Here is a 23,696-nt window from a genome sequence, read left to right on the forward strand (position 1 = left end):
TCACATGTATATGTAGAGTTATGTTTAATAGTACAATGTAAAAATCAGTTCATACATTGTAACTTACACACATCCAGTGGCACCTAGTTATGTAACACGAGGAGTGACACAGACAACTGAAGTTTGGATCCAAATGCAGGTTTAATCAGTGGTCAGGCAAGCAATAGTCAATACAGGTGCAAACTAGGGATGGCTGACGTGAAACTGACGTTTCGACAAAGTGTCGAGATCCTGAAGTGCAAAGTGTTTCGAAACACCTGGTCATGTGACTAAAGCGATTCAAAGCATGGATCAGCTTAAAGCGTTTCGAGACCTCGCGAATCTTCATTTGGCTGCCACGGTCAAGAAAAATTATATGGCCTAGTGCAGGGTTTTTCAAAGTCTAAGACAGTGGGCCTCCCTTTTGACACAACTTATCCATTGGCGCCCCCCTCCTCCCAAACATGCACGCACGCACGCACGCACGCACGCACGCACACACACACACACACACACACACAACACACACATATATATATATATATATATATATATATATATATATATATATATACATATATACACAGCATATATATATAAAGACACAGACAGATGTCAGACTCTTAACTCACTTTTATCATCATTTGCATGAAAGTGCAATTATTTACAGAGTAATAACAAGTATTTTAATATAACGTTTTTAAAACTAGGATGATGGTTCAATATGAATAGAACAGATCCAAGAACTGTCCATCCCAGTCAAAATGGTGGAAGTTTAGCGGGTCTCATGCTGTTATTAGCCAAAATATCTTGACAAACCACACATAAAGGTCGTGGTTCATCAGCTGGTCCTGTCCACGTAAATCCTAAACTCAAATACTGATCATCATATCGTCGTCTTTTGGGTTTAAGCCCTGAACTTCATTACAGCTTTGAATCGGGGGGGTCTCAGAAACCGATCCATTGTATTAGCAGGCATATACCTGTATTGGCGGGCTTGCCAAACAGAAGCGAATTCACAGCTATGGCCTTCTGGGTAAAAAAGGTTTTCTTATTTTCGACGTATTATTTTTTTTTAGCTTTGTTTAATTGAAACGTTTAAATATAATAAAATACATATAATAATTAAACTTAATAATTATATTTTTATTATATAATATTTTTTCCTGTGCCTCCCCTGACATGCTCTGGCGCCCCCCAGGGGAGGCACGCCTCACACTTTGAAAACCCCTGGCCTAGTGGACTGTGCATGTGCACGCTGATACTGTGCTTCGATTAACGTTTTGGGTTTGAATCCCGACTTGTACAAATACTCTGAAATCATGTTTTCATGTATTTTAATCATGTTTCTGTTTTATGTAGCCTAAATAGGATACAGCTGCAGTCACGTCATCAATATAGCATCATTTTTGTAACACTGTAAAACTATAATTAATTATTTTACAGTACTGTGATTGTTGGGTTTAGGGTTTGAGTAGACATTAATAAAATACAATAAATGGGAAATTTAATGAATAATATAAATAGTTCTTGAAAACTTCAGGCCACAGTTTCTGATCTAGCAACAACCCTGTTTTAAGACCAAAACAAGACGTATTTATTCACAAATTGTTTATTCGGATATCAGACCAAAGTTTGAAACAAAACGATAAAAGAGCAAAGCATTACCAACTGTTATTAAAGCATTTCAAAACAACAATATCAGCCTGGATTCGAACCCACTATCGCCGCATGGTAGTCAAATACCTTAACCACTCCACTATATTATTTGAAGGTTCAAACATACAAAGTGGGCTTTAATGCCTCAATTTGCTCAATTGTTCGTTGCTGAAGCTGTTTCAGTGCAATACATAAAAAATGACCATTAGGTGTCACTGTAGAGTGGGGTTTCGAAACGTTTCAAAGCTTCGACACATTTGCTTCGACTGTTTCAGTGTTTCACGAAGCCTCGCTTTGCCCACCACTAGTGCAAACAGGTATATGAAGACAGTCCAGAATCTTAGTCGAAGTAACAGGCAAGGCAGGCGGCAGACAGAGACAAAAGGTAAACAAGGCTGAGGTCAAAACACGGAGAAACAAGACAAGGAAAACGCGTTGTAGTGTAGCTATACAGTTAAACAAGACTGGGCAAACTGAATGAGCGAGTTTGTGGCTTAAATAGTGTGTGCAATCAGTCTCTGACAATCCTCAGGTGGTGTGAGTGTAATCAGTCTAGATGAGGAAGCATGTGTTTCTGGGCGAAGTGCATGTATGAATATGTAGTCCAGAAATGGCGGAATTGTAGTCCATAAGTTATGGTGAGTGAGATCCAGCGATCTATGAAGTTATGATAGCTGGTGATTGTGACAAGTTACTAAACAATAGTATATTTCTTAAAAATAATGTTTCTATAAGGAATACGCATTGTCAGCTCATTTAATAGGGCCTTTAAAATTGTTTATGAATGTCTCAGCAGTTTAGAGTCACTATTAAACTGTTATTGGATTCATATGGCTGATTTTGTGCATCACCTGTTTGAACATATTGTCATGTGCTATCTCTTTGCAGTCTGCCAAGATTTTTAACTACGCCAAATGGTTCAAAACTTGCAACGGCATCTTTGTAGTGTTTGCCGCCGTCTTTATAGTCACCAGACTCATCATCTTTCCCTTTTGGTGAGAACTGTGCACTTTTCAGCTGTATTTTTTCATAATGCTTATGTGCATTAACATATCCTAAACCATCTCATGCGTTTTAATTGCAGGATCATTCACTGCACGTGGGTTTACCCGCCTTTGTATTACCCACCGTTCTTTGGATATTACTTTTTTAACTTCATGCTCATCGTCCTCTTGATGCTTCACATATTCTGGGCGTATCTGATTCTACGTATGGTCAAGATGTTCCTTTTTGGAAGTGTAAGTAGTAGTGTTGTATTTATATTTCTGAATATTTATTTATTTGTTTAATACATACAGTTGAAGTCAAAATTATTATTATTTTTTTATTTCTCAAATATTTCATCATGATGTTTAACTGAGCAAGACATTTTTTTTTTCTTCTGGAGAAAGTCTTATTTTTTTTTATTTCAGCTAGAATAAAACAAGTTTTTAGGTTTTTAAAACTATTTTAAGGTCAATATTATTAGACCTTTTAAGCAGTATTTTTTTTTTCGGTACATAATGACTTGCCTAATTACCCTAACTTGCCTAATGAACCTAGTTAAACCTTTAAATGTCACTTTAAGCTGTATAGAAGTGTCTTGAAAAATATCCAGTCAAATATTATTTACTGTCATCATGACAAAGCTAAAAGAAATCAGTTATTAGAAATGAGTTATTAAAACTATTATGTTTAGAAATGTCTATTATGATTAGAAATGTCTCACTGTTTGTTTTGTAAACACTTAAGTTATTTTCAAAAAGTATAACATTAGTTGCACAATGGAATTATCTGTTAATTAGTAGTCATCTATAGTTCATGACACATGGGTGTTTTGCAGTTATTTATGCTTTAGAATTGCATTTTTGATGGGGTGACACGGTGGCTCAGTGGTTAGCACTGTCGCCTCACAGCAAGAAAGTTGCTGATTCGAGGTCCCTGGTGGGCAAGTTGTTGTTTTTGTGTGGAGTTTGCATGTTCTCCCAGTGTTGGCGTGGGTTTCCTCTGGGTGCTCCGGTTTACCCCACAGTCCAAGCACATTCAATTCAATTCAGCTTTATTTGTATAGCGCTTTTACAATGTAGATTGTGTCAAAGCAGCTTCACATAAATGGTCATAGTAACTGGAACAGTGTGGTTCAGGTTTTAGTGTTTAAGTTCAGTTCTGTTCAGTTTAGCTCAGTTCAGTGTGATTTAATCATTACTGAGAGTTCAAACACTGAAGAGCCAATTCATCGATGCGTAGCTCTACCAATCCTAAACCATGCGAGCCAGTGGCGACAGCGGAGAGGGAAAAAAAACTTCACCTGATGGGAGTGAAGAAAAAAAACCTTGAGAGAACCAGACTCAGTTGGTCACAACCATTTTAATTTCTCCGCTGGCCAAAAGTCTTGTGCAGAGCTTCAGTCGCCGTGGTGGAGGCTGGAAGCACATGCGCTTTAGGTGAATTGGATGAACTAAATTGGCCGTAGTGTATTAGTGTGTTCGTGAATGTGGGAGTATATGCGTGTTTCCCAGTACTGGGTTGTGGCTGAAAGGGCATCCACTGAGTAAAACATGTGCCAGAATAATTGGCGGTTCATTGCACTGTGGCAACCCCTGATAAATAAGAGACTAAGCTGAAGAAAAATGAATTAATTTTTGTATTAAAAGAAAAACTAACCCTGCAGTTTACCACAGTGAAAAAAGTTTAGTAGTTCAAAGCAGTACATTGTATAAGATAAATGATTTGTGCTCCTAGTTACTTTTTATTATTTGCTCCTTACTACTTATTTAAAATTAGTTCAATCAACATAATTCTTGATATTTTTTTGGGGGGACAACTTAAATGTTTTATGTTCAATCTCCTTAAATTGGTTAAGTTAACTTAATCGATTTGTGTTGGGACAACATGAAGGAATTGTGTGGAACCCAGCAGTTTTTTTTTGTACACTGAAAAAAAAAAATATTCAAAGATGATTCCTTGGATTTACTCAATTTTTTTTTACGTTAAGTGGTTGCAAACAATTTATTTGTGTTGAATTTAAACAAACAAATTAAGTTGAACATTATTAAATTTATTTTGTTTGTTTAAATTCAACACAAATAAATTGTTTGCAACAATTCTGCATGCAACTCTTTTTTTAGTGTAGTGTATGGGTGACTCTAGGATTAAAAGTAGATTTTGCGTCCAGGATAAACCTATTATTACTCAAAAACAAAAACTTAAATTAAATGATTTTGAATATTAACTAGTGCTGGGCCATTATCGGAATTAATGTGCTCCTATCGGGCGATAAATAAAATATCGCTGTTAATCTATTCTCAAAGTTGGGTTGGGAGCTGGGTCGTTTCTGCGCAAGCTTTGATGACTTTAACCTTAATATTTTACTGGTGTGTATACCTGACCGGTGAGCCGTCTGACATAAAAGTACTCTTCTGAATCAAATCAGCAGGACGCCCTTCTGGATCTTTCACTTACCTCGAAGACACTACTGACTACGCTTACATGTACACCTGTGATCTAGTTATTTGCCTTAATAGACAATGATATAATTAAGGTGTTTACGTAAAGTGCTTTCATTTAAGAGTTTCCTGTAATTTTGGGTGACTTTAACTGCAGTTTGGCAGTTTTTTCCACTTATACACATTTCATTCATGCCGCTGTGACAAACTGGGGTATTAGACGCAAACAAGGAGTAAGGACTGGTGAGAGTGTTAAGGAATTTAATAACCTAACCCTAACCCTAACCAGGCTACATTCATTCATTCATTTTCTTGTCGGCTTAGTCCCTTTATTAATCCGGGGTCGCCACAGCGGAATGAACTGCCAACTTATCCAGCAAGTTTTTACCCAACGGATGCCCTTCCAGCCGGGAAAGGGAAACATTCACACACATTCACACATACACTACGGACAATTTAGCCTATACCCAATTCACCTGTACCGCATGTCTTTGGACTGTGGGGGAAACCGGAGCACCCGGAGGAAACCCATGCGAACACAGGGAGAACATGCAAACTCCACACAGAAACGCCAACTGAGCCGAGGTTCGAACTAGCGACCCAGCGACCTTCTTGCTGTGAGGCGACAGCACTACCTACTGCGCCACTGCCTCGCCCTAGGCTACATTATTTAAAGAAATAAAGAATAACGAATAACCTTTGGGGTGGAGTGCTTAAGTCTGCTATATGCTTCAGCACAAAAACACTAGATACCGTGAGATTGTGTTGGTTTGTTAAATTAATAATGATCTAGCCTAAATAAAATGAAAGTGAAATATTCACAGTTTCATAAAAGCCTATATTTACTGAAAGGATATTTCTGGTCACAAGTTCGACACAGAGGAGTTGACAAACCAGCGCTGATGCTGATCGCCTCTGTGTATTACATCTCATGTTTGTCTCTACATTCTGGTCAACTGTTAAGCCATGGTCACATTATAATTTAAGCATGTTGAAACTATGTCGTAAGGCGATGCCAAAAGCGTCGGGATAAAAGAAGATGATAGATCATCATAAAGCAGGGTTAAAAGCAAAAAACACTTTCAAACTTACAACTGTGAAACGTTGCTATGCTAGGGGTTAAAAAGATCCTAGGGTCAAGCAATCTGTTAAAGCCCTAAATACATTATAAAACTATTTATAAAATGGTTTCAGGCTCAGAATATCTCAGTATAATAAGAAAAGTATAACAAGACTTAAACAAGTAATGAGGTCAATCTGTGCAGCCTGTAGGTCATGTATTACTAACAAATACCATTAATATTGTTCCCCACACTGCATGATTATAACAAGTCATACCTTTGTGGAGTCGGAAAGTTAATTTGAATTGCAGACTAAAGTAGTTCAGCAGTAATATTGTCTGTTTGGGGTAATATGAGCCGTTGGAGATTCAGTTATTGTCAAACTTAAATGTCCTTTAGTGAGTATTACCGCATCAACACTGGCTTTACTGTTCTAGTTGACCATCCCATAATGCAGGCTATACCAGTGTGGGTTGGTTCAGTTCGTAAACACATTAGTAATAATGCTTTTTTAAGTGCTGTATTAAAGATTAAACCCTCTGAATGCTCGTTTTGTGTGTGTGTGTGAAATGAAGACGTCTCTGCCAAACCTGCTCTAAGCACTATAATATTGCATAAGCAGTAAAAAACACCTTTAAAGTTGTCAGATTAAGCTCTTAGCAGTGCATAATGCTAATCTAAAATTACATTCTGATGCATTTATTGAAGATAATGTACAAAATCTCTTGTTGGAACATGATAATAACTTAATATTATAAATATTGTGGGCCATAAAGGAACAATATATCATTTTGAAGCATATAATGTATTGTTGACTAATCCTGCAAATACACTGGTGTAGTTTAACACTCCAGGATCACATATGACAATGATATATTAATAATAGTTATTTTGTGGGACTTTTATAAGTATTATTGCATCAAAACTGGCTTTACTAGTCCAGTTAACCATCCCATAATTCTGGTACCAGTGAGGGTTGGTACAGTTCATTTACATTTGTAATAATTTTTTAAAGTGCTGTTTTAAAGATTAAATACTCTGAATTATTATTTTGTGTGTGTGGAATGAAGACGTCTCTACCAAACCTGCTCTAAGCACTATAATATTGCATAAGCAGTAAAAAACACCTTTAAAATTTGCATTTTTATGCATTTATTGTAGAAAATGTACAAAATGTCTTCTTGGAACATGATATTAACTTAATATTATGAAGATCATGGGCTATAAAGGAACAATATATGATGTTGACGCATATAATGTATAGCTGAATAATCCTGCAAATACACTGGTGCAGTTTAACACTCCTGGACCACATGTGACAATAATATATCATAGTTAAGTAATAGTTTGTAAGACTTTTGTAAGTATTATTGCATCAACACTGCAGATTATCAACTGCAGTTTATACAAGTGTGGTTTAGTAAAGATCATATTCAGTTGTGATAATGCTTTTTTAAGTGCTATATTAAAGATTACAAGTGCAGCTCAGTTTGGTAATGATAATACCTGCGTTTACAAGCAAATTCACACCTGAAAAATCAGTTATATCAAAAATCCTTGTAGTGTTTGTTCGTAAATCTGTGGTTTCTAATATTTCTTTTGTGAAACAACTTGTTTGACTGTTGAGCTTGGTGCCTATAGCAGGTTTGGGAGTGACATTCATTTCACAGACATACAAGTAAAAATTCAGAGGATTTAACCCTGTCATTAAATCTAGTGGAGTACCAGTTCTTAAGATAATAAGATATGATCTGCATTTGAATATAATACAATGGTAATGTGTTTATGAGTCACATTTTCTACTCGGCAGAGGAAATCCCAGCATTATTTTAAAGACATTAGTCTTAAAATGCAAATGATGCAATTTATTAAATTGATGTTCAGGATGGTCATTTTAAAAAATATATTTTATTTAAAAAAAAAAGTGTTTAGCACAATTCAGTGATCATTTAACACACTGCTGTTGAAAAGCATTGGATTAATTTGATTTATTTAAAGTCTCTTATGATTACTCTTATACATTTATTAGACCAAAATTCCATAAAAATAACAATCTAGGAAATTGTGAAATATTTCTACAAAGTAAAATATTTTTTTTAAGTAACATATTTTAAAATGCATGATTTGTCTGAAATTATTATATGTTATTATGCTAAATGCTCATTATTATTGCAAATGTTAAAAAACAAATTCATTCATTTATTGTCGGCTTAGTCCCTTTATTAATCCGGGGTCGCCACAGCGGAATGAACCGCCAACTTATCCAGCAAGTTTTTACGCAGCGGATGCCCTTCCAGCCGCAACCCATCTCTGGGAAATTGAATACAAATGTGCTGCTTAAAATCTTTGTAAAACTGATACTTTATTTCCAATTTTAGACATTTCAAATCTGTATGTTATATAAAAGCCTTTGGCATCACTTTTGATCAGCTTTTAACTTGCCAAAATAATGTGTCAACAGTATATGTGACAGAGGACCGTAAAGTAGTGCTGCATAATATATTATTAATAGTTATTCTTATATATATTGGCGAGGCAGTGGCGCAGTAGGTAGAGCTGTCGCCTCACAGCAAGAAGGTCGCTGGTTCAAACCTCAGTTGGCGTTTCTGTGTGGAGTTTGCATGTTCTCCCTGCCTTCGCGTGGGTTTCCTCCGGGTGCTCTGGTTTCCCCCACAGTCCAAAGACATGCGGTACAGGTGAATTGGGTAAGCTAAATTGTCCGTAGTGTATGAGTGTGTGTGTGAATGTGTGTGTGGATGTTTCCCAGAGATGGGTTGCGGCTGGAAGGGCATCCGCTGTGTAAAAACTTGCTGGATAAGTTGGCGGTTCATTTCGCTGTGGATTAATTCCGGATTAATAAATGGACTAATCTGACAAGAAAATGAAAAATTTTGGTGACTGTCGCTTTAAATTCAAATGGGATTGTGCTCTTTTCAAAAGGAGGCGGAGCTACAAACACCTGTGCATTAGCATAGTGGCAGATGGCAGCTTATCACTCAGGGCTGTTTATGCTAATGAGGTTGAGATGGTCACTAATGGGCGGAGCTTTCCCCCTCTGATGACATGTACAAAGGGAGAATGTCAATCAAGTTATGTTTCTTCTGACTGTTTTTTATCAAGGGTGGTTACAAAAAATAGAATTAACACATTTTTACCATTAGAGGCTGGCTATATGCATTTTTGCACAATAGGTCTCCTTTAATTCATGTTAATAGCACTAAAACAAAGCCTATGATGTGATTACTTGCAGTTACAAGCAAAGCCATCCTGCATGAATTATACTCCAAACAGAAACCATGACAAGAGCTTGTAACAGTGACTGAGTTATCCAAGTCTGTGCTGTTGTTGTGTTATTTCCCATTACGCCCTCGTTCTGATTAAAATGAGCCCTGCCAGCCTGTATTTATTGGCCCATTGTTTGGACTCCAGCTCGCTCTATTGAAAAGGTGAGTCATAATTTAAGAGTGATTGCGCTGGCAGCGTACATGACTCTCACAACTGCAGAGCGCACGAGGGGTGCCAGATTCAATCACTCCGTACCTGCCGCCTGTTGCTCAAAGGGAAATAATTAGTCGTCATTTAGTGCACATCAGACTGCTCGCATTCATTTGCTAGGGATGATGGATTGTGTACTTGCGCATCTGGTTTCTTCAAATGCCTCGTTAGGCTAATTTTGTAAAAAGGCTGGCTGTAATTTTAGATTTCAGATGTAGAGGTTTTGATTTTGGTTTTCTGTAGTATTGGGAGTTCAAAGATTGGCTTACTGTTTTATTGCCTGATTTTCAAATGTTTACTGAGGATCAATAAATGCACTGCTTATATGCAGCCTAATTTGTCACACTAGGGTCACCCACATTAAAGGTTGGGTGCTAATTCGATATCGATAAATATCACGATATTTTCAGCTGGACATTTGCTGTCTAATCGGCCTTAGAAGGATGCTTAGGTTACCCTTTTCATCTTTTATATCACAGTTATTAGAAGTATTTTTTACTGATAATGCCGTGGTTCCCTGATTTATGTTAGTTTAAAAATTATTATTATTAATAATAATATTTCATTTTGTTTTATTTTATATATATATATATATATATATATATATATATATATATATATATATATATATATATATATATATATATTTTTTTTTTTTTTTTTTTTTTTTTTTTTTTTTTAAAAGAGATACTACTTAGTCAGTGTCAGGGCCGGAGCAAGCTCTAGGCAAAGGATGGTTTGCCGCCCTCAATCCTAAAGTAAAACCCGGGGGGGTGTCGAGGGGCGCCGCCCTCCCTATTCTGCCGCCCTAGATGCGGACATAACTGAGGGCGCGGGTGGTGAGGGTTGTGTCGGGGACGCCGCCCTCTGTATTCTGCTGTCCTAGGCAGCCGCCTAGGTCGCCTCTATGGACGCGCCGGCCCTGGTCAGTGTATGACTATGGGGCCAATGTTGGTGCTTCAGTATTGTGCAGGTTTTGTTGACGCCACGGATCATATTAAGGGGGGTAGGCAGACCAAGGTTTGTTCTGGGCTTGATCTGCTATAGTTCATGGGAAGGTGTTTATGCTTTATATTGTTTCCTGAAAAACTCAATAAACAGTTGTTAACAAAAAAGATAATTATCACGATATATATATATATTTTCGATAAAATAATAATGACAATTCAATAATTGCTCGAGAATATTTACACACTAACTGTAACTTACAGTAACTGCGCAGGCATTTTGCAGCCTGCCCTTTCGGATGTCGCATGCAGTATACAAGTGTACAGCCATTCAGTGTTAGTTGCACTTGGAGCGGTAAGAAAAAAATAAGGTAAAAAGGTCACAGTCACAAACATTGTTGACAAGAAACGTTACTAAACATCAGTAGTCTGGAGGCAACACCACAAACCTGTTTCATCATTTAAAGCAGGGGTCATCAAACTTGTTTCTGGAGGGCCGGTGTCCTGCAGATTTTAGCTCCAACCCTAATAAAACACTCCTGAACAAGCTAATCAAGGTCTTAGGTAGACTGGAATCATCCAGGCAGGTGTGTTGAGGCAAGTTGGAGCTAACCCCTGCAGAGACACCGGCCCTCCTTGGTGACCTCTGATTTAGAACAACGTCACCCTTATGAAGATGCTAAGAAATGACAGACCTAAACAAGTGCTGGTAAACCCGTGCAACTACCCAGCAGAGTTTCATGTCATCCTTTTCGAAAGCCGTGCCTTACGAGAAAAACCCCCCAGAAAAGACAGACGAAAGATATGACAGACAACACAGTCTCAAACACATCTCAATGAACACTTGATGCTAGCTGTAAACTACAGGCTGCATTATTTAAGGGCATATGTTACGACGTTGATAGGAACTTTTATTGTCAAGCTTACGTTTCCTTTTTAATATTAAGATATTTTCTTTGGAATTTTTTATACATATTGTCCCTCAGTGGTGTAGATTTAGGGTGGACGGAGGGGACGTGTCCCCACCAATATCCGCCAATTACTGAAACGTCTCCACCAATAATTGCATTCACTTAAAAACATCGCGCTGTCAGTATATAACCCTAGACATATCGAAAGGGTTAAATCACGTTCTCTCCTCAAGTCGCACCGCCCCCAAACACATATGACCATTGTGATTGGCTGTGCCTTTCCCTGCTGTCATGTGAGAGGCTGCTTTTAGATACAAGCAGCGCCAAAACAACTGCGCGGGGGGAATGTCCCGATGTGTGTGAGGTGTGTGACATGCACAAGGATGGCGGTAGCAAAAATATTTGGAGATAAAGAGCTTTTTTCAACGAAAAGTGTAAGTCAGATAAACTCAAGTTCATTACTGAATGAGTCTATCATGATAATGCCGCTATTGCTAGTGTTTTACCGCTTTTACGGTCAGTCTAACGTTAAAGCAGACTGATATAATCTGTGAACAATATTCCCTGAAAACTAACAGCAGAATAAACACCTCTAAACATATATGAACCTGCCAGTTCTCCCAATCCCTTAGAGTAATTTCGGTTGAAACTATTTGTTAGAAAAACTACAGCCCATGCTCCAAATTATACTATGAGACATGTTTAATTTGCATGAAAAATAAACTTAAGTCTTTATTATTGTCTTTCTTTATCAGTTTAATAAAACATTATTTTAACGTTACACTATCAGGCCTGTAGCCAGCTTATTGAAAGTAGGGGTTGTATGTTTTCTGAAAAACTGAACGCTTTTTGCAGTTATTCACCTGATTAACTATTCATTCTGTTTAATTGAGGAATAAATATGACATTTTAGTGACATATTATCAACAATTTTTGACTATAAAAGTAAAATCACACACAGGAGTTGGAGAAAAATGCTAATTTTAGAAGAAAATATTAAATGGCATTTAGAGGTTTTTGCATCTAAACTCTTCAATTATGAAAATATACTTTAAAAATACAATTTATTTTATTATAATTTTCTTAGGGAAATCTGTTAAAACTTAATTTAAATTAAAAACTGAAGCCTGTAGGCAAATAACAAACTGGCCAGCACATTCAACCTTCCTTGGTTGGCTATTTGAATAATAAGATAAATTCAAACATAATAATAATAATCCAACTTTTGGTCTTTCAAACCACCTGAACCCCCTTGGCCACTCGTCTGACTATTTAATTTAACTTAATAAATTGTATGAAGAGAGGATTAATTAATAATATATTTTAATAGCAGTTAAATAGTTAATGGCAATATAGAAGATATATAAAAAACAATATGCATTCTTGGCGGGGGTGTGGGGGGATTGTATTCACTCATTCCCAGTCCCTACCAATGTCAAGTGCAAACCAACGCCCTTGTTTTCCCTCATCGACGGTAAAAGAACCAGCCTTCATGGAGGACACAATCACCGAGGAGAAATGCTCAAGACACAATCTTTAAAAGAATGACCTATTAAAAATGCAGCAAATATGTTACAGCCGTTTACAACATCAGTGGATCGTTAATTAAATCCTTATTTTCCACACAGTGGAATATCATCCACCGCAGTTGTTTAAGGCAGGCACGAACTAAAAATATATACACTTTATAAATTTTTCTTTGAAGATGTTTCTATTTGGAATTAATTTCGTTATGTAAAATGTGTAACTTAATACTAATGCTCAAGAAGAACGAATAACATCTGAGGTAAAGTGCTTTAAAACAAGTCCGCTATAGCATATGCTTTAGCGCCAAAACAATCCATTAAACTGTTTTCATGGTTTCATTTTAATTCATAAACAAAGCGCAGTTTGAGCAGCATGAGCTGGACAGTATTTAAAAGCTGTTTGCAGCACTGATAGATTTCTTAGGTTACCACGGAAGAATAAACTCAGTGTGAAGGATGAGAAAGTGCTCAGAAACCCTTAGAGTGAATGGAGAGGCTCCCTGCATGTCTCGCCGTGATGCGCGATTTATAAAATGAGAGTCTGCATTAACCTATTCATGTCAGTATGTGAGGTAAAATTAAAACATCCTCGAATATAACCAAGATCTGCGCATACGTTTTTTTAATGCGTCCCGCAATATGCTATCTATCTATCTATCTATCTATCTATCTATCTATCTATCTATCTATCTATCTATCTATCTATCTATCTATCTATCTATCTATCTATCTATCTATCTATCTATCTATCTATCCATCCATCCATCCATCCATCCATCCATCCATCCATCCATCCATCCATCCATCCATCTATCTATCTATCTATCTATCTATCCATCTATCCATCCATCCATCCATCCATCCATCCATCCATCCATCCATCCATCCATGCATACGTTTTTTTATATATTTTTTTTATTGAATACAAGAATAATAACATCACTGCATTGAAGAAAAAATACAATAACAAAAAAAGAAAAAAAAACACAAAGCAATATAAACTTTACAAAGCCTCAATCATTAAGAAAAAAAGATTATCATAAGCTTTAAGAAACGTATTATTATTAGGGTGACTGCAAAAGTAAGCTAAACTGCACACACTTGATGATGTAATGCGTGGACGCGTCTCACAGCGCAAAGCGTAACTAAACTTTTAAATGTCCATGCTTAATCAGTCATCGATAAGGTCTATCGATTAAAGCATTTTCGACGATCAATAGATCAAGTAATCGTTAGTATGCCTAAATTAAATAGCCTATACATTAAAAGATATTTCACCCTAAATTCATTATACTCTCCATTAAAAGAAGAGTTCATCCAAAATTTTATATTCTGTGACCATTAACTCACCTTTTACTTGTTCTGAACCAGTTTTATTTATTTATTTATTTATTTATTCACTTATTTTTTATTCATTTATTTATTTTTATGTTGAACAATAATATCCAATAACTCGTAGGTAATGTCTTTGGTTGTTGAAAACTTGAACAGTACATGCTGTATTAAGATTGTTCTTTTGTTTATTATTTTATCATTTATATTGTCAGTGTTATGAAGGGGAGTGACACAAACAACAGAAGTTTGGATTTAAAGTCAGGAAATCAATGGTCAATACGAGTGCTAACCGGTGTTTAGAGGCAGTCCAGAATCATAATCAGAAAACAAGCGAGAGGTCGTGAGGCAGGCGGCAGACTAGGACAAACGGTTAACAAGGCTAAGGTCTAAACACAGGCAAACAAGACAAGAGATACGCTTTGTAATGTCACTATACAGCTTACAAGACTCGGCAATGTGAGTGAGTTAGTGTACTGCTTAAATGGTGTGTCCAATCAGTCTCTGACAATCCTCAGGTGGTGTGAGTAATCAGTCTAGATGAGGAAGCATGTGTGAGTGTGACCGGAGGGCATGTATGAAAATGTAGTCCAGAAATGGCTGATTTGTAGTCCATGGTTGTTGTTAGTGAAATCCAGCGATCTTATGGAGTACGATCGCTGGTTATCGTGACAGTCAGACAGCTAAAACATTTCGCAAAATATGTGGTAAAAAAAGTGACAAATCCTATAATCTTATTAGATATAAAGATTTGACATTTATTGTGATAATTATCGATATCGACTGATATGAAAAAAATTATTGTGATAGTTTTTTTTTGCCTTATTGCCCAGCTCTACCCACATGAAAAAATACTATAGTGAACCATACGCTTGTTATATGTGATGCCACGCAAAGCGGCTTCTGGGTCCAAGCGCTCTATCAAACTGTATGGGGAGACTCAACAAATGGTAATAATGAACATTTACAAACCGATGTATTACTTTCGAAAAATTACGGTCGCAATCCATGCCTAATATCCGATGACCAGAAAGTGATTAATTCTTTATAAATTGTTAAAATATTGATGTCCGTGATGCAGCAAGTCCAGATAATGTTGTGTACAGCATACTTTTATATTAAATTCACTTTGATGTGTGATTTGACTAAAAAGAGGTCTTAAAATCATATTTTCTCAACTCAAATGAGTAGCGGCTCAGACCTGGGAACAATATTTTATACGTCACGACTTAACAAGCAGATAAACATTTACAAAGCGATGTAATACTTTCGAAAATCACGAGTGCAATATTATATATCCATGCCCAATATCAGATAGCATATAACAAAACCATGATCATCACCCATAATGTGAGAGGGGTCTGGCTGCAGACCTGGTGCAGTGCAATCTGGGCTGCATCCATTGCTTTTTAATGGGCTCACCTAACCCCACCCCTAACCCTACCCGTCACAGTGACGTCACTAGCTCCATTTGAGTGCATTGTGTCTGACATTGCATCGCTGAGTGATGCTGTCTCGGCTTGCACCATAAAGGCTGCATCTAGATACTATACAGTGGCGTAGCGGATGGGCCCGCAGGGCACGAACTGCGGGGGGGCCCCGTGTAATTAGGGGGCCCTGCGTCGTCGCGATTTTCAATAAACTGTTGGGAACAACTGTGTTGAACACACGTCTGTGTTCTCTGAACACCTCTCAAGCGGTGGACTACTTCATTCTGATTGCTTGCCGCCAATGTTGCCAACTTAGCGACTTTGTCACTAGATTTAGCGACTTTTCAGACCCCCCTAGCGACAAATCTAGCGACTTTTTTGTGTGTTATTGGAGATTTTTTTTAGACTGTCATTTTTCCATACTGTACCGTCCCTACTCTTCTCAACGAGCTGCGTGTGATGCCGCCGGCCCCTCCCCCGCCTCACAGCCCTGACAGGCGGCCCAGTCAGTCCTCGTACAGCAGCCTCTCACACCTGCAGCCCGAGAGCAGTTCACCCCTCTGCGTACCGACGACAAATGATTTAGCACAGGCAGTGTGAAGGTATTTCCCTTGTACAGTCAAACCGATCTACTTCTACTTTATTTTAACAATTTAATTGGACCGTTTATTCTTTTCTTGTTCACAATCACAGATATTTTAGTGACAGTTTCTGAACTTGTCTGAGTTTATTTCATATGAGAGATTACTGCACATTCACTAGCGTTACACATCTATAATGATACACTGTATTCAAACAGCAATAAATTTAGTTAAATAAACATGCTTATATAAAGTGTAGTGCAATTATAAATACCCCTTTATTAACCATAGGCTGTTAAACAGAAACGGTAGAACGTGATGACGTCAGTGATATGCAAATTGACGTATGACGTATCCAACCTCCCCCCCTTCATCAGGGGGCCCCGTCAGCGATCCCTGCAGGGGGGCCTCCGCATTTTGCGCTCTGCCACTGATACTATAGCATAATGTAGTAAAATTTAGTTAATGCATCAACTACTGTTAACCATAAGGTTCTTATAGTAAAATGTTAACAATTTCATTAAAAACACCCTGGGAACCTCCCACAACATCTTAGCACACTTGTGCGTGTTAGTTAAATTTGTTATGCAATACCTAATGTTAATCAGGGATGTTATTGTAGTGTTAGCAATGAAACAACGGCATCTAAAAACACTCAATTTTCAATCACCCCTCAGTATTTTCTTTAAATTTAATTTAGAAATGAAAGAGTCTATTTTGGTTGCCTCCAATATTATTTCGATCTTCAACCCCATGCTTCATTTTCCACAGTTAACCAAAGACGAGAGAAGTGATAATGAAGAAGACGAGGAAGACGACGGGGAGACCAGCGTGACTGAGGACAATGATGAACATGTGAAAGTGACCAATGGCTGTAAAGGAGGAGGCGGGGCTAATCACCACTGACAACTCTTTCTCAAACTATGAAGGACGTTGAATTTCCCTCAGGGATGCAAGGAGCCAACAACATACTTTTGATTTATCGTCACATAGAGACTGTGCCAGAGGACCTGTCTAAACAAATTGCATCTTTTAATAAAATTGAAAAAGCCTTTTCCCCCCAAAGGGCTTAACTGGAGACACTGTGTGTCTTGGCTGCTTCAAACGTTTTCCCCTTTCAACTTTTTTTATTATTTTTTTTTATGGAACAGGATCATATGGGTAATTGTGAAATAACACTTTAATTGACTCCTCATTGTTTTTGGAGCTCAAGGATCACGTCACACTGGCTTCATCCACCATGATGCTGAGTTTTACATCAACCTCTGCTGTCTATCAAGAACTAAAATAATCTCTTGTCTGCTTTTTGCTTGTTATTTTGAAGACGAACATCTGCTCGTTTCACTTTAACTTCTGGACAATGATGCTTGAGGGGCGGCGCAGTGGCTCAGTGGTTAGCACTGTCATCTCACAGCAAGAAGGTCGCTGGTTCGAGTCTCAGCTGAAGAAGCACCAGTTGGCTATTCTGTGTGGAGTTTGCATGTGCTCCGGTTTCCCCCACAGTCAAAAGACATGCGCTCTAGGTGAATTGGATGAACTAAATTGGCCATAGTGTATGAGTGAGTGAGTGTGTGTGTGTGTGTGTGTGTGTGTGTGTGTGAATTTGAGAGTGTATGGGTGTATCCCGGTACTGGGTTGTTGCTGGAAGGGCATCCGCCAACTATTCCATATATTCCGTTGTGGCGACCCCTGATAAATCAGGGACTAAGCCGAAGGAAAATGAATGATTGAACACTGATTCTTGAGCTCTAATAGGTGATAGATGTTGTTTCTATTCACTATTACACAGTCTCCTAGCAACATGCAACATGACAGTGACACGCGATACAAGGTATTTTGTTCTAACCATCTGCAACGGCAACGTGCAACATTTCTATTTTAGAAACGGTTTCTATTTTGAAGACGTCACAGCAGAACAACAGCATTAAAGGACACCTATGGTGAAAAATCTACTTTTTAAGCTGTTTGGACAGACATGTGTGTAAGTATAGTGTATAGATCGTCATATTAGGGTGATATACACACACACAGTCCGTCTTTTTCAATTTAACAACATTAAACAGTTGTCATGCTTGCTTCTGTAAAGAGTCGCAACGTTGGTATAATGACAACCCCGGCTCATTCTGGAAACGTTGCCTCGCGAACGTTTCTAGAGACCACGAAATACGTCCCGGGAGGTACATATTTATGCAGTTTTTGCTTTCGCAAATCCGCAAGAGGCCGCTTTGCCTGCTTTTTCATGCTCGAACGCTTCTCGCGAGCACATGCTGTTTGGGCCCGCTCTGTTCTCACGTAAAAAGCCGCAGGAGGCCGCTGGCGAGCGAACGTCTGTCCGACTGACTGAATGAACGACTGAACTATTGACTGGGTGGCACACTGGCCAATCAGCCGACCCGGCCACCCTCCTCTTCCTTCTTCCCTAAACCCAATCGGCAAAACTACGTTTTCGGATTTCACCGCATTCTCGCCTTGTTACGAACTCGTTCGCTTTATTTTTTGGATTCTGTTTTTTGTCTTACCTGATTTCTGGAACCGCTCTTCCCCGGACTCGAACCCCGTTGTCAAACGCGGCCGGCTCATCCTCCTCCAGGCCTCCGCTCCACCGTCGTAACACGATGAGCTAACCGGACAAACAAGTTGCGGCGAGAAAGCCCTCCACATGGAGGAGGTGAGCCGTCAGCCCAGCCTTCAAGCGCGAAGAGGAGCGGCGCCACACCGCCCCAAAGTGTTCGCTTGAAAAAACTAAATGCAGCCATACGTACCTCTGGCCACGTAAATCGCGGTCTCCAGAAACATCCGCGAGGCTACGTCTTCAGAATGAGCTTAGGTTGTATAATGAGTACTGAAAATCATACTCAAGTACCATTACTTGCCAAAAAAGTTTTGTTCGAGTACCTTTTCTAAACACTACTTAAAGTATAAGTAAAAAGTAGCCCATCTAAAGTTGTCGAGTAGTCTGTATTAATTAGGCTACTTTAACAGTGTTTCTAAGTGTTAACTATTTGTCTATAAATGTAAAACTAATTTAACATGACAACACATTGACATTCGATTAAAATATGCCCCTATAATAAGCTGATAGAAGGCAGGTTTACATGCATCTGCCTAACCTAAGGCTCAAAAATCTAGCTTTGTCGATATGTTAACACTTAGTTTACACATTTTGAGGCCTGACTAACAAGTTATGAGGGGTCAGCAATTGGCGCCGCAAACCAAGCTCATGCAGCACTGATGGAATGCATGCAATTTGTGAATGTGTTTGAAAACGTATATTCTGTAGTGCATTTAGTTGTTTAAGTCCATTAGGTGATTTCATTCATAGCCATCCTTCATCTTCTCATCGTCATATAGTTTAAACAGTCTCTCTCTCATTGAGTGTAATGATTTAGCATCTTCTGGTACACTTTTAATACTTCCGCACTGTGCATGTGTTTATAAATCTGAGGAAAAAGGTGCTGTAAAATATGTATGGTGTTTACATAGAGAAAAAAAAACTGAGGAAAATATGTGCTTTGGAATGAAAAGAAATGCATTGTGTGTGAATGGCTGCTTACAGTGTATCTACACTGGATGCAACCAACATTGTTGCTTATTGCAGTTCACTTTTTTTTGAAGCAAGATATCTGAATAATCATGTGATGGCTGGATGTGACGGAGTCTCTGTACTGCTGGTCTGTAATATGCATACTCTATTCATGCACTACCAATGTCACTGCATGGCACCATCCTCAACTCAAACTACCAGCTGTCATTGAAAATGAAGGACTTCAGACAAGAGTGGCCTTCAAATGTGGGTGTTATGAAAATGGCTAGCTTTAAAGTGACTGTTAACGCTACAGGATTATCTATCTATCTATCTATCTATCTATCTATCTATCTATCTATCTATCTATCTATCTATCTATCTATCTATCTATCTATCTATCTATCTATCTGTCTGTCTGTCTGTCTGTCTGTCTGTCTGTCTGTCTGTCTGTCTGTCTGTCTGTCTGTCTGTCTGTCCGTCCGTCCGTCCGTCCGTCCGTCCGTCCATGTTTCTATCTGTCCGTCTGTCCGTCCATCCATCCATCCATCCATCCATCCATCCATCCATCCATCCATCCATCCATCCATCTTTCTTATCTATCTATCTATCTATCTATCTATCTATCTATCTATCTATCTATCTATCTATCTATCTATCTATCTATCTATCTATCTATCTATCTATCTATCTATCTATCCATCTATCTATCTATCTATCCATCTATCCATCCATCCATCCATGTTTCTTATCTATCTATCTATCTATCTATCTATCTATCTATCTATCTATCTATCTATCTATCTATCTATCTATCTATCTATCTATCTATCTATCTATCTATCTATCTATCTATCTATCTATCTATCTATCTATCTATCTATGTTATACCAGAAGATAACTGATGCATCTATTGTAGACAGTTTCATAGAATATTATGTACGTGACTTAAAACTACCTAAGTATCTGTGAGGAATCATGTATGTTGAATCTTGTATGTCTGTCTGAATATTCACATCTGCTAGTGACTGATTTGTTATGTGTTTTAGGATATTTAATTAGTTGACGTATGAATGATTGACTACAGAATAAACCGATGTAAATGAGGTCAGACCTTTGCCAAAGATATTACATGACAAATCATTTTTGTTTGTATTGGGCGATGCAGAGACCCACAGATCAACGGAGATGGTTTTGAGACTTTTATGTAGTGCATTTACTGTTTCGTGCACTGAATGTGTAAAGGCTTTGTTAAATGTATGAACTTAATTTTGCTGCAATAAAGATTTTGATCAAGTATTTCAATATATATATATATATATATATATCTTTAGTTAATGCTCATTTTAGTAGATGTCATGTTTTCTTTCTTTGTCCCTAATCCACTTGAATTTTTAACATACTGTAAGAATGGTGCACTCCAATACAATCTCACGGCAATTTGTAACTTTTTGATTCATTCATTCATTAATTTTTTTTCGGCTTAGTCCTGTTATTAATCCGGGGTTGCCACAGCGGAATGAACCGCCAACTTATCCAGAACCAGAGCACCTGGAGGAAACCCATGCGAATGCAGGGAGAACATGCAAAGTCCAGACAGAAACGCCAACTGACCCAGCCGAGGCTCGAACCAGCGACCTTCTTGCTGTGAGGCGACAGCACTACCTTTTGCGAGACTGCGTGGCCAACTTTTTGATTTAGTGGCTAATTCGTACTATCTAAATCGTACAATTTAGTACGATTTGCTCATCCCCCAATGACGGTTGGGTTTAGGGGTGGGGTTAGCTGCCACGCCTCCTTTTTAAAATCATACAATTTCGTACGACTGAACTCACCACTCGCCACTAAACTGACAAAATGTAAAATACTTACGTTTTCTCGTAAGATCAGGCTGTGCAGCCATTGTTTAATGGCTCAAATGTGTTGTGTAATGGCAACCTTTAACCAACCTAAATGTGTCTCATTCACTTGCATTGAAACTTAAACTAACAAATCAAAATTTCTCATATTAATATTTTATTTTTAATGTAGTCATAAACACTAGTTGGTTTGTAGCACAAGCAGTTTGAGGGGTTAAGCCTATTTGATATTCCTAGTCTTTTATTCATTGGCAGTCTAACACTTTAGGATAAAGAAAGCAGATTTCCACGTTGAGAATAAATTGAATATGTGTTATGCATGTAATTTACTGTCCCAAAGGTTAAAAAATTTCTCATAAGTGATATTTAAAACTATTTTTCTTGCTCAAAATGGACATTAATGGAGGGTGGATGGAGACAATGGTGGCCAAGCTCGCAAATAAATAAGTTGCACAACCTTTGCTCATGTCCAATTTCATTTACAAAATTCAAGCATCAAGATGAGTAAATGGTATTCATTTTTGATAAAGCATGTAAACACAGAAGCAGCTTGATGGCATAATGAAACCAATCAAACTGCCTATTAAAATTCACGCACACTGAGCATGTTATTTGTGTAGTGTACTGCCTCTGTTAGCTCCTAGGGGGCGCAGTTGACCATGCTCTTAACCTGTACAATAAGCACAGAAGTTGTTCAGAAGTGCCAACTCATAACGGTGCCTGGTAAATGCCAGTGGTGTTATAACAATTTAAACCCTTGTGTTCAACATTGTTAATGTACAGAGGAATGATGTAAGATTCTGAGATTCCTGTTGATATTATGAGGTTAAACAATTTAGAGGATTTAAATAATGAAGAACAAATTGAGTGGCTTTGATAAGCAGTAAGCATCACCAATATTACTGCTCATACAAATCTCTGAACAAACGCCTAAAATCGCTTTAATCTGTTCATAGACATCATATTGTAAGTCATGCAGTTAACTTTTTATTGCATTTGTCTCATGTTTTTGTTTGGAAGATGATAAACTCAACACTATAACTGGTAAGAAAAAAAAGGACAGACTGATTACAGACACTTGAGGGTGGTCTTCAATGAATTAGTCCAGTAGGCAATCATCTAGAACACCCTAGCAACTGTTTAGCAACACACATTCAAAAACAAACAAACAAACAAACAAAAGGACACCCGATCAATCACATAGCAAAAGCATTAATTAAGTTGCATTTCATAAAATAAGTGAGAGCTGTGGTGTTTTTACAAAGATGCTTTAAATGTTTCTGAGTGTGTTGCTGTGCAGTTGCTGACGTGTTCTCAGTGGTTTTATAGCTAATTGCTATGCTTTTTTCTTGAAGCTCATTGCAACACTGTTGCCAGGGCATTGTTATTTTCTTAAGGTGTTTTTTTCTTAAGGTGTTTTTTTCAGAGCCCTGTTGAATTGTTGTTCTGTCCTGAGTGTGTTTAGTGCATCATTTTGCAGATTTTTGTGTGTTCTGCGTCTTGTTATATTGTTGTTAATGTGTTCTGGGTGTTTTTAGTGCATTGATTTGATGTTGTTATAGTGCATTGTTATGTTGTTATGGTGTACTATGTGTTTTTTTATGTATTCTCATGTTGTTGTTTGGGTGTGCTGGGTATTTTAGTGCATTGTTATATTGTTTAAAGGTTTGTTTAAAGGTGTTTTTTGCAGCGTTATGTTGTTAGGGTATTCTGGGTGTTTTTTGTGTATTGTCATGTTGTTGTTAGGGTGTACATTGTGTTTTTGTGTAGTCATGTTGTTGTTGTTGGGGTGTTCTGAGTAATTTTAGTGCATTATTATATTGTTGTCATTGTGTTTTGTGTGTTGTAGTGCATTGTTATGTTGTTGTTAAAGTGATCTTGGTGTTGTTAGTGCATTGTTGTCCTGGGTATTTTTAGTAAATTGTTATTTTGTTTTTAGGGTGTTCTGAGTGTTTTTGTGTACAGTCA

At 37.7% G+C, this 23,696-nt stretch overlaps 2 protein-coding genes across 6 annotated transcripts in view; one reads left to right on the forward strand and one right to left on the reverse strand.

Annotated features, from left to right (window-relative positions):
• cers3a (ceramide synthase 3a) overlaps positions 1-21,168 on the forward strand; it is a 52,963-nt gene extending 31,795 nt beyond the window's left edge. For 2 of the 4 annotated variants that reach the window (XM_087260407.1, XM_087260411.1), the window contains exons 9-11: positions 2,527-2,633; positions 2,723-2,876; positions 17,118-21,168. In XM_087260407.1, the coding sequence (XP_087116533.1) occupies positions 2,527-2,633; positions 2,723-2,876; positions 17,118-17,252 (396 nt within the window). In that variant the 3' untranslated portion in view covers positions 17,253-21,168. The remainder of the gene's footprint in view (positions 1-2,526; positions 2,634-2,722; positions 2,877-17,117) is intronic. The other 2 variants (XR_015495191.1, XM_087260408.1) reach the window with 2 other exon arrangements.
• The window catches only part of asb7 (ankyrin repeat and SOCS box containing 7), a 123,254-nt gene that overhangs the window by 91,585 nt on the left and 7,973 nt on the right, over positions 1-23,696 (reverse strand).

The sequence above is a fragment of the Danio rerio genome, chromosome 7, assembly GCF_052040795.2.
Source record: "Danio rerio strain M-AB ecotype USA chromosome 7, GRCz13ab, whole genome shotgun sequence".
In the NCBI taxonomy this organism is placed as follows: domain Eukaryota; kingdom Metazoa; phylum Chordata; class Actinopteri; order Cypriniformes; family Danionidae; genus Danio; species Danio rerio.